The sequence below is a fragment of the Phytophthora sojae genome (assembly GCF_000149755.1).
Source record: "Phytophthora sojae unplaced genomic scaffold PHYSOscaffold_7, whole genome shotgun sequence".
Classification (NCBI taxonomy): Eukaryota; Oomycota; class Peronosporomycetes; order Peronosporales; family Peronosporaceae; genus Phytophthora; species Phytophthora sojae.
Genome location: NW_009258121.1, coordinates 911,868 through 926,847, shown reverse-complemented (window position 1 = coordinate 926,847; position 14,980 = coordinate 911,868). Strand labels below are relative to the sequence as shown.

General features: G+C 54.8%; 3 protein-coding genes across 3 annotated transcripts; 2 read left to right on the top strand and 1 right to left on the bottom strand.

Annotated features, from left to right (window-relative positions):
* Positions 1–7,194: 7,194 nt before the first annotated feature.
* PHYSODRAFT_517476 (hypothetical protein) lies at positions 7,195–7,971 on the bottom strand (the record flags this gene model as incomplete). The annotated part of the gene is made up of 1 exon (XM_009533794.1): positions 7,195–7,971. A coding segment is annotated over one exon (777 nt), but the record flags the coding sequence as incomplete, so codon positions are not given.
* Positions 7,972–9,023: 1,052 nt separating this feature from the next.
* On the top strand, positions 9,024–9,376 carry PHYSODRAFT_336253 (hypothetical protein; the record flags this gene model as incomplete). The annotated part of the gene is made up of 2 exons (XM_009533793.1): positions 9,024–9,183; positions 9,270–9,376. The coding sequence occupies 2 exons, from the start codon at positions 9,024–9,026 to the stop codon at positions 9,374–9,376; spliced, it is 267 nt and encodes an 88-aa protein (XP_009532088.1).
* Positions 9,377–13,312: 3,936 nt separating this feature from the next.
* PHYSODRAFT_515391 (hypothetical protein) lies at positions 13,313–14,904 on the top strand (the record flags this gene model as incomplete). Its single annotated transcript, XM_009533792.1, has 2 exons — positions 13,313–13,478; positions 13,772–14,904. Coding segments are annotated over 2 exons (1,299 nt in total), but the record flags the coding sequence as incomplete, so codon positions are not given.
* Positions 14,905–14,980: the final 76 nt, after the last annotated feature.

Below are 14,980 nucleotides of genomic sequence, written 5' to 3'. Positions count from 1 at the left end.
GTTGATCTCGGAGATCGACACCCGCTTTTCAGCGAATCAGGAAGAGTCTCCGACCTCAAGGGGTGCGGATAACGCAGACGAATCACACGCCTCAGCCGTGGAGACTGACGCGAATCTGATTGGATCAGTTTTGGGCCAATAATAAGAGCCAAGGTGACGAGACGCCGTCGACTCCGGGAGTCGATGGCTTGGGTGAATTTGATTCGTCGGCTCGGGGAGCCGACGCACCCTCCGTAATGGAGGGCTCCGCCAATAACAAGCGTCGAGGTGGAGATGGCGTGTCGGCTCCGGAAGCCGACGCTGCAGGCGGTGCGGATGGTTGCAAACGTCCCGCACAGGAAAAACGTGCATGCTGGCGTGCAGCCGGGCTGCACGACGAAGCGCCGGGCGACCAAGCCGGGCTTGAAGTCGCTCGCCCGCGGGATGAACCCGCCGGCAGAATACAAGAATAACACCCGTCCACGGCTGGGCCTGGACGAGGTCAAGAACCAAGCGGAGCCGGGCTCCGCAAAACAAGAATACGGCGCATGCGAAGGTCGCTGCGCAAGTCTCGGCCTGGGGCCGAGACGCTACAAGAAATGTCTGCCGGGCAGACGGAGGCTGAAAAGCCGGACGTCGAGACGTTGAACGTCTTGACGCGTACCTGTGCCGGGTTCCGGTACAGGGAGATGACTCTCGCTAACCCTCCGACGCAAGCGTCGGAGTTGACGTCGCTTCCAGTCCTGAGCTGGAAGCGCTTCGCGCGTGACTTGCACAACGGACGCATCGAGCAAATATGCATTCTCTCGGACGCCGAGAGAACGAAGAGCGAGAATGAAGAACTGAGGCAGTTCTTCATGGAGACCACCACTGAGAGTGAGGACACTCTCAGTGCGAAGACTAAGAACGAGCGCTTTGAGGAGCAGAGCTGGGACTCGCTGAAGTCGAGTCCCTTCTACGAGATTCTACGGGAGCGCGCGGATGTGCTTCCGGAAGAGATCCCTGCGGAGCTTCCGCAGGACAAGGGCATCCAGCACGAGATTGATCTCGTGCCGGGGACGAAGTACTGTGTCACGCGGCAGTGGCCACTGCCGCGAGAGCAGGTCAAGGCGATCGACGACTTCTTTGAGAGTCGTCGCAAAGCTGGACAAGTGCGGGAATCGAAATCCCCGCACAGTGCTCCGACGTTCTGTGTCAAGAAGCCACAGGGCGGTTGGCGCATCGTTCATGCGTACAACAAGCTGAACGATGCGACGATATCGGCGCAGACACCGATACCGCGAAAAGATGTCATCATCGATTCGATGGCCAGGAGCACTATCTACAGTGCTCTTGATCTGCGCGATGGATCCTATCAGATCCTCATGCGTGAGAGCGATATCCCTCTCACGGCTGTGAGCACGCCGAGCGGCATGCTCTGGGAGTGGCTAGTGATGCCGCAGGGTCTGAAGAACGCCCCTGCGACCTTCACCAGGTGCGTGACGCACTTGTTGCGCTCGGTGCGCGACTTCGCACCGAGCTACTTCGACGATGTGTTCGTCCACAGCCGAGCTGCGGACGGGATGAGCGACGTTGAGATGCACAAGGTGCATCTCCGGAAGCTGCTTGCGCTCATGCGCAAGCACAAGCTCAATGCGAACCTGAAGAAGTGCATCTTCAGGGCGAGCGAGATACCCGTGCTCGGGTGTCTCGTTGGGAAGAACGGTGTCCGCCCTGACCCTGAGAAGGTCAGAGTGATCAATGAGTGGCCGACGCCGTCGAACGTCAAGGAACTGCGGCAGTTCCTTGGCTTGGCCACGTACTTGTGCCAGTACGTGAAGGACTACGCGGGCATTATACGCCCGCTGTCACAGCTCCTGAAGAAGGACGTCGAGTGGATTTGGACTGCTGAGAGTCAGCAGGCCTTCGATGCAGTCAAGCAGGGCTTGACTGAGGCGCCGATCTTGGCGGTGGCCGACCAAGATCGCCCGTTCCACGTTGTGTGTGACGCATCCGACTTCGCAATTGGATGTGCGTTGATGCAGCACGATCACGAGGGTCGTGATCGTGTCGTCTACTACCAATCGCGCCAGCTGAAGCCAGCTGAGCGCAACTACCCGGTACATGACAAGGAGCTCCTTGCCATGATGTACGCACTCGCGAAGTTCCGAGTGTATCTACTCGGAAGCAAACCGTTCGTGGTCTACACAGACCACGCGTCGCTGCGGACGGCTGTGAAGTCGCCGCACATCTCGCAACGGATGGCGAGATGGCTCTCATTCTTCGCAGAGTATAACTTCCGGGTTGAGTACAAACCCGGAAGACTCAATGTGGTGGCCGACGCGCTCTCGCGTCGACCTGACAACGCCACGACCGATGCCGACGTCAATGCCATTGACGCCGTGCGATCGAGCACCCCAACGTCGTCACTGTTGGACGACGTGAAGGTCGCGTACGCGCACGACGCGGACGCGAAGCTCTTGCTGGCCTATGGCTCGGCTCCTCCTGACAAAGCTCGTCAGAAGCTGCCGAAGCATCTTCGTGCTCGTGCACACCGTTACCGGGTGAACGACGGGTTATTACTCTACCGTGCAGTCGACGACAACACGGACCGCGTTGTCGTGCCCAATGACCATGACCTGCGACTCAGGATGATGTATGAGTATCACTGCGGGGCATCCGGGCCGTGAGAAGACATACCTTCTTCTCACGCGGGACTTCTACTGGGCCCACCAGTATAAATGGGTGCGCAAGTACGTCCGTGCTTGCGAGGTTTGTCAACGTGTGAAGCCTGCGCCTTTCGCGCAGGCTCCCTTGCTGTCACTGCCGACTCCGTCGGAGTGTTGGCAGTCCATGTCTTTGGACTTCGTGTTCGGTCTTCCCCCGGACAGTCAGGGGAACACGGGCGTTGTGGTCTTTGTTGACCGCTTCAGCAAGATGGTACATCTTGCTGCGGTACCCGCTGAAGTGAAGCAGACTGCACGTCTGTTCGTCGACATGGTGTTTAAACACCATGGCATGCCGATCGACATTGTGTCGGATCGAGACCCGCGCTTCACTGCGCACCTTTGGCAAGAAGTGTTTACACTTCTTGGGAGTCAGCTTTCAATGTCGACTGCGGACCATCCGCAGACGGACGGGCAGACCGAGCGCGTGAACCGCGTACTCGTAGACGTGCTTAAGAGCTACGCTCAGTCGTTCCAACACTGGAGCGAGTGCCTGCCGATGGCGGAGTTCGCCATCAACAACACGGTGCATGCCTCGACCGGGCATACACCGTTCTACGTGAATGCCATCATGCACCCACGCCTCCCGAGTCTACTCGGGATGGTGGCTCCTTCCTTAAGTGGGGGAGGATCTACGACTGCAACACAGCAGCCGCAGAATGCCGCTGACACTTGCATAGTGTCAGCCGCGACTACGCGCAATAAGGAGAAGAAGCACGCGTCTGTGCAGGGCACAGACGCCGACAAGAGCAAAAAGAAGAAGAAGAACGGGTCTGTGCAGGGCACAGACACCGCGAAGACCAACGCAGAGGCAGGGCCTACTGCTGGAAGCGAGCTGAACGAGTTCAGCTCGGACGCAATTCACTTCGTACAGCGCAGATAAGCCGTCATTCGGTTTGTCCAGGACGCTATCGCAGCTTCTGTCGACCGACAGAAGCTGAACGCAGACAATGTTGGCAGGGGCAACACAAATGTATTCAAGAAGGGTTCATTGGTTTTGTTAGCTACGCGAAACCTGCCTAAACATGCAGTTTCCGACTTCGGGGCGAGCAAGCTCGCTCCGCGCGTCATCGGGCCATTCACAGTATTGGCACGGCATGGCAATGCTTACACGCTAGACATTCCGTCTAGCATGCGTCTCCATCCGACGTTCTACGTCGGAAGGCTGACGCCATACCTGCAGCACGAGCTACCTAGCTCGGCTGAACCGAAGCAGAAGACTCGGCGGAAGCGATCGTCCTCTCCAGCGCGACTTCGCGCTGGAGCAGCGGGTCGGGCTAATGGTCCAGCTCGGTCGGAACGATCGAGGCGGTCTGGGAGGCCGCCGCAAACTGCGAATACTTCAGAGCGCCGAACGCAGCACTCTGGAACTACTCCACGACCGGGACTTGGTCGTGGGGAGACACGAGATCAGGGTCAACACCAAGTTGACCACACACAGGGGGTGTTTCCGCCACCACCGCCGCCGATTCGTGATGCACACGGCTCAACTCGATGGATTGTTGAGCGGATTGTTGATCACAGTATCCCGAGAACGAACAGGCAACCAGTTCGCTTTCGTATCCGTTGGAGAGGATTCCGTCCCAACCAAGATACATGGGAGCCGCGGAACGTCTTGCTCGAAGACGTCCCGGACATGGTGAGGGCGTACGAAGCCCACCATGCGCTGCACACTGGAACGTAATGCGAGCGCTGCTGTTAACAGCAGCGCCCGAAGACACTTCGAGGGCAGACATAGGTACCTGCCCCCCGCGGCAGCGACGCGCTTCGCACGTTGCCGCGCATGCTACTCAGCAGCAGAGAGATTCTCCGCTGCTGCGCCAGCGGTCTTCAACTTCGACGCGCTCGTTCCATTACGAGCGAGCTCTCTTCAACGTCACGCATTGACCAAGCGGTCAATTGTAGTTGACGTGCCGGGACCGGCAGTGAGAAGCGTGCGTTGGCAGATCGCATTCGGTCGTTCAGCGAGCAGCCGAAGCAGCGCGAGAAGCGTGGTCGTGACTCGATTGCTGGTCGCAGGGAGGACAAGCGGCAGCGATACGAGCCTCGTGAGCGCAAGCGACCGAAGTACCTGGAAGACTACATCGTGAACTCGAAACTGCATCCAGAACCGATTGGTCAGCGGAGATGGAAGGCGAGTGAAGTCAAGATCCCCAAGACGGTTCGGCAGGCGATGCGATCGTCGCAGTGCAACGAGTGGTTCGCTGCGATGAACGATCAGGTGCGGGCGCTAATTGAGAAGAGCGTGCTGTCGCCGATTGATGAACTGCCTGAGGGTGCAAACCTGCTTGAGACGAAGTGGGTGTTCGACCCCAAGGTGGACGAAGAGGGATACATCGTGCGGTTTCGAGCACGGATTGTAGCCAAGCGATTCAAGCAGAAGCCTGGCTTGGATTTCAAAGACACGTTCTCACCTGTGGCACGACTGTCGAGTTTCAGATTGGTGGTGGCTCTGGCACGAGAGGTAGGGTGAAAGATCTGGCAAGGAGACGTGAACAACGCATACCTGAATGCAAAGCTGAAGATAAAGCAATACATAAGAGACATTCCTGGTTTTGGCAGCACTATGTATCGGGTGGATCAAGCGTTGTATGGTATGAGGCAGTCGGACAGGGAGTGGAATAAAGAGCTGGATAGCTGGATGACGAAGTATGGCTTCACGCGGAGCCGTGTCTGTACTTCTACGCCAAGGGCGATGCCATGGCGTTCGTTTTGATTTACGTGGACGACGTGATCATTACGACAAACTCGGAGGCGTTCAAGTGCGAGTTCTTTGCAGCTTTGGATAAGGATTACGGCCTCAAAGATTTGGGACTGTTGACGAACTACTTGGGCATTCGAGTCCGTCAGACGGAGACGGAGACGGTGGTGGACCAGGAGCAGTATGCTCGGGAGATCCTGGAACGGTTCGACCTGGTGGAGGGACAGTCTAACAAGAGCGGCATCCCGATGGAGACTACTACGAAGCTGAGAAAGTGCGAACAAACAGATGAAGGGACCTGCAATCATGCCCCCGGCAAGATGCCATACCGCGAGGCAGTGGGGTGTTTGATGTATTTGGTAACTGGTACACGGCCAGATCTGATGTTTGCGGTGTGTCAGCTTAGTCGCTTTGTGGATCATCCTACCGAGCAGCACATTGGCGCGCTGAAGCGCGTAATGCGCTATCTACTGGGCACTGTTGGAAAGGGGATTACCTACCGGGACCGTGAGACTTGTGAGATCGGAGTGCACTTGCAAGGACATTCGGATAGTGACTGGGCAAATGATATTGACACACGGAAAAGTATCACTGGATACGTCTTCACATTGATGGGTGGAGCGATCTCATGGGCATCGAGACGCCAGACTATCGTGGCGCAATCGACTGCAGAGGCCGAGTACATTGCAGCCTGCGAGGCAGCGATGGAAGGCAAGACTTTGATGAACATCTTGGACGAGATGCTGCCTGAAATGAAGCGTAAAATTACGCTGGGTGTGGACAACCAGTCGTCCTATGTGATGGCCACGAACCCCACGTTCGGGCGCCGCACGCGCCACATCGAATTGAAGTGGCACTACGTGCGCGAGCAAGTGCGCAAGAAGGAGCTGTACATGCTGAAGGTGCGATCAGAGGACAACCCCGCGGACCTCTTCACGAAGCCTCTGGCAAAGGTTAGATTCGAGAGCTTGTCTGCCACGATTGGCATGTGCACGCGGAAGGAGCAAGGCTAGCTGAGTTTGGTTTGCCGGCCGTGAAGCTGCAAGCTTCAAGGTCACGGCAAAGGGAGGACTGTTGGAAAACACTGCAAGTTGCCGCTGTTGAAGTTGCAGGGAACTGCTGCTGGAGCAGATACGGGACGAGGCAGTTGAGGTAGTGTAGACTAACGGTCGCATGCATGTCTAGGAGAGAGGGAGAAGGAGTTTGGCTGAGGTCATTCCCCAAAAGACCTCCAAGTGAACAAGTTGCATTTTGTGCGTGTGAGCTTTGTGGTGCCGCATTCCAACAATGCATTCCCTACGGTAAAACGTTGCCAAAGTTTCATGTCTAGTTCATCATCGCTGCGTAACTTGTGGCCATGACAGCTAATTCGTGCTTTGAGCAACGATTTATCCGCAATGCACAACGATTTGTGACACCGCGAAGACGAGTTATAAGACGAATAGAGTGCGCAAATCCTTGAAAGCGACAATGCGACGTTGGGACTGGGTTCGTTTCTGCAATGGAAGAATTCAAATCGGGTCACCGGCAGGTCTGGTCCGCTTTGGATCTTGCGACTTAAAATCAAGACCCGCTCGAAAAGGACCCAAAAATGAGACCAATCTGAAACTGTAAGGGACCTAAAACAGGACCAAGCCAATTTAGGGGGATAATGACCTTTATAATTGCATGCGGAAATTCGATACACAAGTTATGTAATATTAGAGATATATTGTAAAAGCGTTATGCAGGGCGAAAAAGAAATATAAAAGATAAGGATTCTAGCTGACTACGCTTGCCAACTTATTCACCGCAGCTGATCAAGTCGATCTACGCGTACGTCTTGTTGTTCCATTGGACCTGGTGCTGGGAGCACGTGCCTGCTGGGAGGTGCAGCGCAATCATCCGACGGCGAATCGCCTGCTTCCAGTGAAAGAAGCAGCCGATTACGCGCGCCGTCGGAAAGTTCTCACCAACCGCATCAATCAGGGCTTGTTCAAAGTCGACCACAACTTGTGCTGGTCGAAGCGGTTGCCCGGCTGCATCCGCCACGAACCGGAACAGTCGGTTGTACGTCGGAATGGTGCGGTTCGTTGTCAGAACGTAGACCACCGGAATAAAGACTCGACTAGCGGCATCTCGCAACATCACAACCACACACTGGTGAAATGAGCGAGGCACCGAACAAAATGTGCCGTCTACAAAAAGCTGAATGCCAGGATACCGGAGCAGCTCGAGCAGACGCGGGTGTGCCCATCCAATAATACGTTGAAGTTGGCCAGCCTCATGGTAGATATGCTGGAACTGGAAGAACGTCAAATCGGTCCCTGCGACTAGCGCAAGAGGTGGGACATCAATGACACCATGGACATTACCCCCGAAGTGCATGCGGCGTGTTCGGTGTACGCGCCCCATCACTTGGAGCCGTGTGAGACCCCTGATCACCATCCCGTCGTCGCGTCGATAAAATTGTTGACTCACAGACTCCCAGATTTGCTGAGCTGTCATCCCTTGATTGGTCGTCGCGAGGCGGTCTGTCTCTGCTTCCAGCCGTGTAGAGACGTCTACGGCTGCTGCAGGGGTGATCACAGTAGCCCTGCATGTATGGGCTACGAAATTGATGTAGGCTGCTGAGGCAAACTCGTATTGCACCTTCCCTTTACAGCCGGTAAGCGATCCTCACACGTGACTGACGCGCTCGGGTGTACTGATATCCGTTGAGATGGATGACAGTTGAATGGCGTCGAACATGATTGTCGTCGTCGTCAGAGTCGGCGCCATCGTGCGAATGTACGACAATACCACTTTGCAGATACGCATCGTCCCTTATCTAAAATATGCCGTTGACCCCAAAATTAACGGATACGCTTGTCTCTTATACAGTCTCGTGTCCAGTCGTTGTCTACATTTTCCCCTCTTGTTATTCTTTTGTTTTCCATCTAAGATTTGCCACAGTTGTAGTTATTCTCCGTGAACCAAGGTGGGTAATGCTTAGTATCCAAAGCGAGCATTGCTCACGGAACACTATTACAGATAGCCAGCCTTATAGCGCACACGGCCGAAGCTTGACGAACAACTCACACTGCAATGGAGTATGCCACGAAGGACACGGTCGGCGACACATATAGTATGGAAATCGCGGTTCTTTGGTCATCCCATTCACCAATCCAAAGCAAATCGATCCTTATGCTATGTACTTTGTCGAAAATGTTATTTTGCGAAAACGAAACAGTCCTATATGACTTTTCGATAGTAAAAACTTTCACAGCAACGCATTGCCTATGACACGAGGCGACTTGAAATTTTGGAGAGTGTCCACGCAGCTGGCCCCGGCGCCGATCCAGGGAGAGCGACAGTGTGGGAAAGAAGGGTCGATTCAGGATGGCGTACCTGTGGAACGCCCGAGCATGATGGAGGAGATGTGGAGTATGGATACCTGGTCGCGTTTGACCTCAACTGGCCGGAGGTGCGCAGCACCCAGTCCGGCCACGACCTAGTCTGACGAAGGTAGACCATGAAGTGCCCCGGTGAACGTATCCCGGAGAGCTACCCTTCTTGGCGAGTCCGAGGCATCCCAAGGTACTTCGAATACCCAGCAGCTCGAGTGTGAAGCTACTCAAGTGTACCAAGCCATCGACACCCTAAATTGTACCACCGCCATGTTGAAGATGAACATCCAGGATACTGCGACTACGAAGACCCCGAGTGTGACCCGACAACGAGTTGAGGACCTCAAGCAGCGAGACCAAGTGGCCACCGAAACTCGTGGAGTCGACGGCAGCCTGGATGAGCTCGAATGGAATGCAACTACCCCGAATGGTGAATGACCATCCCGAATGGACAACGCCCGGAATGCCCAAGTGCTGACCATCCCGAATGGACCATGACTGCCCTGAATGGAAAAGCCCCAAGACACCACAGATATCTCAACGCCCAGGAACGTGCCAAGTCAGCGAAGTCGGCGACCAAGGTGCCAGTTCCGAGCGTGACTTGGTTTCACTATGGAGAGTGAGCCAGTCTGAGTTCGATGTGTCAGCAGTGCAGCAGATCCCCAGGTCAGGCACCCGAGTCCCCCCGACATCCAGTGATGAGTGTGCGCCGCGACGCGACGCCCGGGTATACTGAAGCCAAGAGAACCCGAACAAGTGTATGAAGATATGAGCAGAGGAGACCGCGTGAAGAATCCAGCGGCCCTCAAGGTAACAAGACCATACGAAGAAGAAGAGAAGTGTACAACGAAGAAGTGAGAGATACAAAAGAGAAGAGAGATAGCCAAAGAGAGAGAGAGAGAGAAGAGGATAAAGATCAACAGAGTTTGTTTTGCGTTCAAGTGCACAAGTGCCTGGTTCGTGATTCGCCTAAGGACAGCCGCCGCCCACGGGAGAGTGTACCGCCTAGGAGCCCACGAGTGGGTGTACCATTCGGAGCCCCGCTGCGAGCGTTGAGTAACGCCTGGTCCAAGGCCCCCGGAAACTTCTCACTACATCATCAAGCCAAGTCAGGTACCCAAAAGTATTGCCCATTCGGGTTGGTACACCTGTTTCATTTCCCAGTTGCGGCGTACACTCTCAGTGTGCGCTTGCATTTCATATTCCCTGTGTTTTAGGAGGTTGTGGCAATCGCCCCCTATGACCCGATTGTAGATTGCGTGTGGTAGGAAGGTACATGTATTGTTCTCCTGACATTCAGGAGTGTTGCGCGTGGGGCATCCCGAATTTACCTGTATTCGGGGTGCAACCTAAATTGACAGGCTGCATATTGTGTGTACAGACTCTGTATTGATATTGGTTATTTTGGAGAAGGTCTTTGCTCGTGATCTCACTCCCATTCAGGACTCCCGGAACGAGTAGCGTCCGGAAGTTCTCTGTATTCCTGTACACCGTTCACCCTAATTAGTCGTGTGACCTAAATAGTCGTGCACCTTTGATAATCATTCTTCATTTTCACCTAAAATCGAGAAAAGAGACCGTAAATGTGTAGAACTCGGCAAGCCGAATTACGTAGTATCTTTAGTTTTTGGTAGATTGGAATAGTTTTTCAGAAAACTGAAATTGAAAACAGGGTGAATCACTCTTCAGGTCGTACACGGTAAATAGTCATGGCACGACTAATTAGGGTGAACGGTGTATCTTTGATCAATTGCGATTCCCAAGGTTGAAAGTTTCAACTTGAAACTCGGTCCGCCGAAGATAAACGACACCTATAGGGATTGCACAAGGTCACACGTCAACCGGAGCTTATATTCATTGTAAGTTTCGGGTTTCCGTAAGCTAAACCCTCCCGGGTCTAAGCCTACCGGACGCGCCTCGCCTCACCTATATGTCAACAAGAAACATACGAACAAGTAGAACAGAAAACAATTTTGTCTGTGGTGGAAATAATGCCTATCACTCTTGCAAAACGATTTTATCTGTGGTGGAAATGATGCCTGTCACTCCTGCAAATGCACAATAATAGGGAGGTATTTCCGTTCCCGGTAGAACAGGGTCTTGGGTACGTGACCTATTCTTGAGACCCACCCAAAACAAACCTGTAACTACGTGGAAGGTCTCTGTATCGGGTCCTCAAGACCCAACACGGACCAGACCCACCGGTGTTCCAAATAAAAGTCTACCGCTGCAATACAGTCCGGGCAGAGGTAGGGGCCGTGCAGGCCGCGACCACGGCGGCACTCAGAAGCACGGAGCTGCTGCTAAAGAAAGTGTTCGTTGCTAGGGCCAAGTCACTTAATACAAGCAGACAGCAACTGAGACTGCAGAGTAGGCATGAAGGTGTATTGGAGAATGCTGCAGACAGTATACGTCCCAATGCCGCTTACGAGACGGAAGCAATCGACTGTGCGTGCTCCGTCGTATTAGATAATGTACTGCTCGACTATCATAACCAACCTTCCCGCCCGACCACGACGCATCTACCGCATCATGGTGAAGAAGACAAAGGCGTCCATTTTGGCCTGCTCCTCCTCGCGCTCCGAGACCGGCCGCTTGCGGGGCGTGGACACGTCGGCGGCGACGGGGCCGACGCTGGACGCCACGTTCTGATTGGCGGGCGCGCGGCGGGCGGATGGAGACTGCAGTGAGCGCTTGGCGGCCAGCGGCGGCGCCACCACCAGGGCGACGAGGTCTCTCAGCAGGCTGGGCATCGGCGGCGGCGGTGCGGGGCTTGCAGCTGCTGGCGCACGGGCTTCCGGACCGACTGCTCTGGGTCGCGGCGACGGCGCTTGGACGCGTTTTCTATTATGGTGCGGCATGTGCATGCATGGCGGGGCGGGGACTAACAGGAGACCGGAGCAGTTACTAACTGGGACGCTGTGTGCTGGTGGCGTCAAGTTGTTCGCCTGCGCCGTCGCGTGGTGCTGCATCGAATCGCGTGCGGGCTCCCGAGCGGCGACACTGACGTCCATCGCGTCGCGCGTGACTCGTACACGTACGCGGCGCTGTCGCTGCTGTGGCTGCTGCGGCTGGAAGGAGTGCCCAGTCCACAGGAGCTGATCGCAGTCGATGAGGACACCCGCGCGTCGCTAACGTCCGTGAAGACAGTGCTGGAGAGCGGAGGGTCTTCATCGCACGCCATCATCACCACCGGCCACATCGGTGCGTTGTGCTTGTCGATAAATCTGTCTTGGTGAGGTAGCTCACTCACTTGCTGTGGGTCTGACTGTGCAGGCTTCTGGGAGATTCTGCCGGCAGCCTTAGCACGCCCTACGGTTCCCGTTCAGACGCAGTGGATCGTGTATCGGCCCCTCCATGATGCTACACTGGACAACCTGGCGGCCTCGATCCGCAACGCTCCTGGCCGCCGATTGATCCCGGTGTGTGTGTGTTCTTTAACTTGGTGCCGAGGACGAGCAGGTATTTAGTTGCCTTGATGATTGCCTGTGCAGGACAAGAAATGCTATGGACTGCTTCGGGATGTTCTGCAGCGCCCCAACTCGGACGGCACTGCGGCGCAGCTGGTTGGACTTGTGGCAGACCAGCGCTGCAACAGTGAATCTACGCGCGCCGACGTGTCGTTTCTCAGTCAGCCGACGCGCTTGGCAACGGGTGCAGCGCGGTTGCACTTGGAGACGGGCTCGACGCTCTGGTTCGCGGCCGTACTGCACAACAAGCGCTACTACACGTCGAATGATCCGGCCGAGAAGCCCTTCCGCCTCGTACTGCGACCGGTAAGGCCTGCTCAGTTGAAACAACCTGTGTGTCTCTGTCAGTCTCATGCTAAGATATATTCGTTCGAAATGCGTGCTTCTTGCTCAATGAAGATATCTACGAAGACGGCGGGCCCGACCCAGACCGCCGACAGAGCCGAAGCAAGTGCGCTTGTTCAGACATACGCCTTGATGCTGGAGAAGTTAGTGCTTGATAACCCTGAACAGTACCTGTGGATGCACGACTTGTGGAACACGAAACGCCGAGCCGCAGCGTTAGTGGAGTGAGTGCACGGAGACTGCACGTTTGACGGGTTTTATCACGCGGAAGTTGAATCTGTTCCTACAGTTAAGTTTGAGTGTCGATACCGTTGGCAGTTGTGCTTCTCGGTGAACTTTCTTGAAGCTTCGCAAGTCCATTTCGTTTTGCCTCCAGCTCCCATTCCCGAACTAGCACAAAATGACGCAGTCCGTGGAGCTTGCGCTCGCGAGCTTCGTCGTGCGCCACAAGCTACCAACCAACACGCCGGAAACGCTGGCGGCAGTTCTTTCCGACTTCCTCATCGCCGACATGTCAGTCGCGCGCGCTTGCGAAGTGAGTGCGATCGGGTCGCTGGATCTACTCGAGACGATCTGGAGCAGGAGCCGTCGATCGACGTCCAAGGCAACGTTGGCTCACGTTCTCAACACTAACCAGGACTATTATCAATGGGAATTCTCGCAAGCAACGGACAAGAGAGCTGATCTGTTGATGATCCAATAGCTTCTGGGCCATTTTTCAGGCTGCCCGTGACTGAAGGTGTGGTTCGAGAGGCCGCTAAAGGAGGCCACTTGTGGATCTTGCAACTGCTTGACGCTGATCAAGCGCATGGTGATATTCAGTGGGGCGGCGAATGGGCCACGAAATGCCTGAGCGATGCTGCAGAAGGTGGGCACTGGGACTTGGTGAAGTGGCTGTATGAGCGGATTGGTTGGGCACGACAACAGGCCAGCAACGATGAACTACTGAAGATAGCTGTTTTCAAAATAATCTGGAGAAGGTCAAGTGGCTTGTAGCGGAGGGCATTGGTGGATCCACTGTTAGCTATGAACATTGCCCAAAAGAGCACTGGGCGACTCGAGTTGAGATTTTGCACTTTTTGCTGGAGAGAGGACATGGCAATACCAGTTTTATTACAGACGTCTCGGTATCGCATGCGGCGCGACACGGTGATCTTGATACCCTTCGATGGTTTTATGCCATTGGCATTGGCAAAGGCGGAGATGTTGAAGACGCTATGTATGTGTTCGATGATGCCTTGAATGAAGCCTGCGAACATGCTCATATTTCAGTGATAGAGTGGTTACTTGAGAATGATGACCACGGTCAAAGCCATGGTCCATCTTATGCCATGTTTTCGGCAGCCAAGTTCGGACGCTTGGAGGTTGTTAAGTGGCTGTGGGAACGCATTACTCTTTTCACCAGGGCGAATGGAACAGCGATGGATATCGCTGCCACGAACGGGCACTTGAAGGTAATGGACCGCATTGAAACAGAATCTCGTGATAAGCTGAAAAGAAGAGCGAAAAAAGTCTGCCAGCGTGGCCGATACCCGTGCTGTACGACTGCTGCGATGGATGGTGCTGCCGCCAATGGGCACCTCGATGTTGTGAAGTGGCTTCACGCTTATCGCTGGGAAGGTTGCACCACATCTGCTACCGATCGTGCTGCAGCAAATGGACATTTGAGAGTAGTGCAGTGGTTGCATTGGCACAAAAATGATGACGGTGCTACAACTGATACTATGGACATTGTGGCTTGTCGACACTTCCACCTTCCGTCGTGTTCAGGCACTAAGACGATGAATTGTTGCTTAACCGCGACGCCGCCGTCCTTTTACGAAGATCAACTAGCGACACTCTCCTGGCTGAGTTGGAATTCTCTAGAAGGCTGCACTGCTAAAGCTATGGATGGTGCTGCAGCAAACGGAAACGTGCAGGTTTTAAGGTTGCTGCACGATCGCAGGAGTGAGTGCACGACCAAAGCAATGGACTCAGCTGCGGGCGGGGATCATCTGGACACCGTACAATGGCTCCATGCAAATCGAAGCGAGGGGTGCACGACGAATGCAATGGACGATGCGGCGTCAGCAGGTCACCTGAAAGTCGTGCAATGGTTGCACGCGAATCGACCCGAGGGGTGCACGGCCAAAGCGATGAATATGGCGGCAGCGCATGGTCACTTGGGCGTGGTTAAGTGGCTGTTAGAGCATCGCGCGGAGGTCGCCATTATTCCAGCAATGGAGCATGCTATCGTTTGCAAGAAACTCGAGGTCATGTGGTTTCTCGATGCGCAGCGCATTGATCACAGCGTCAGATACGCGATAATCTCCGCCATCACAGCCTGTATGTACTAGCCCACGGCTTAACCTGATCGGCTTTTGGAGCGTCGGAGAGAGTCCAAGGTGCTGCGTGCTGCTTTTCTTTTGCTGG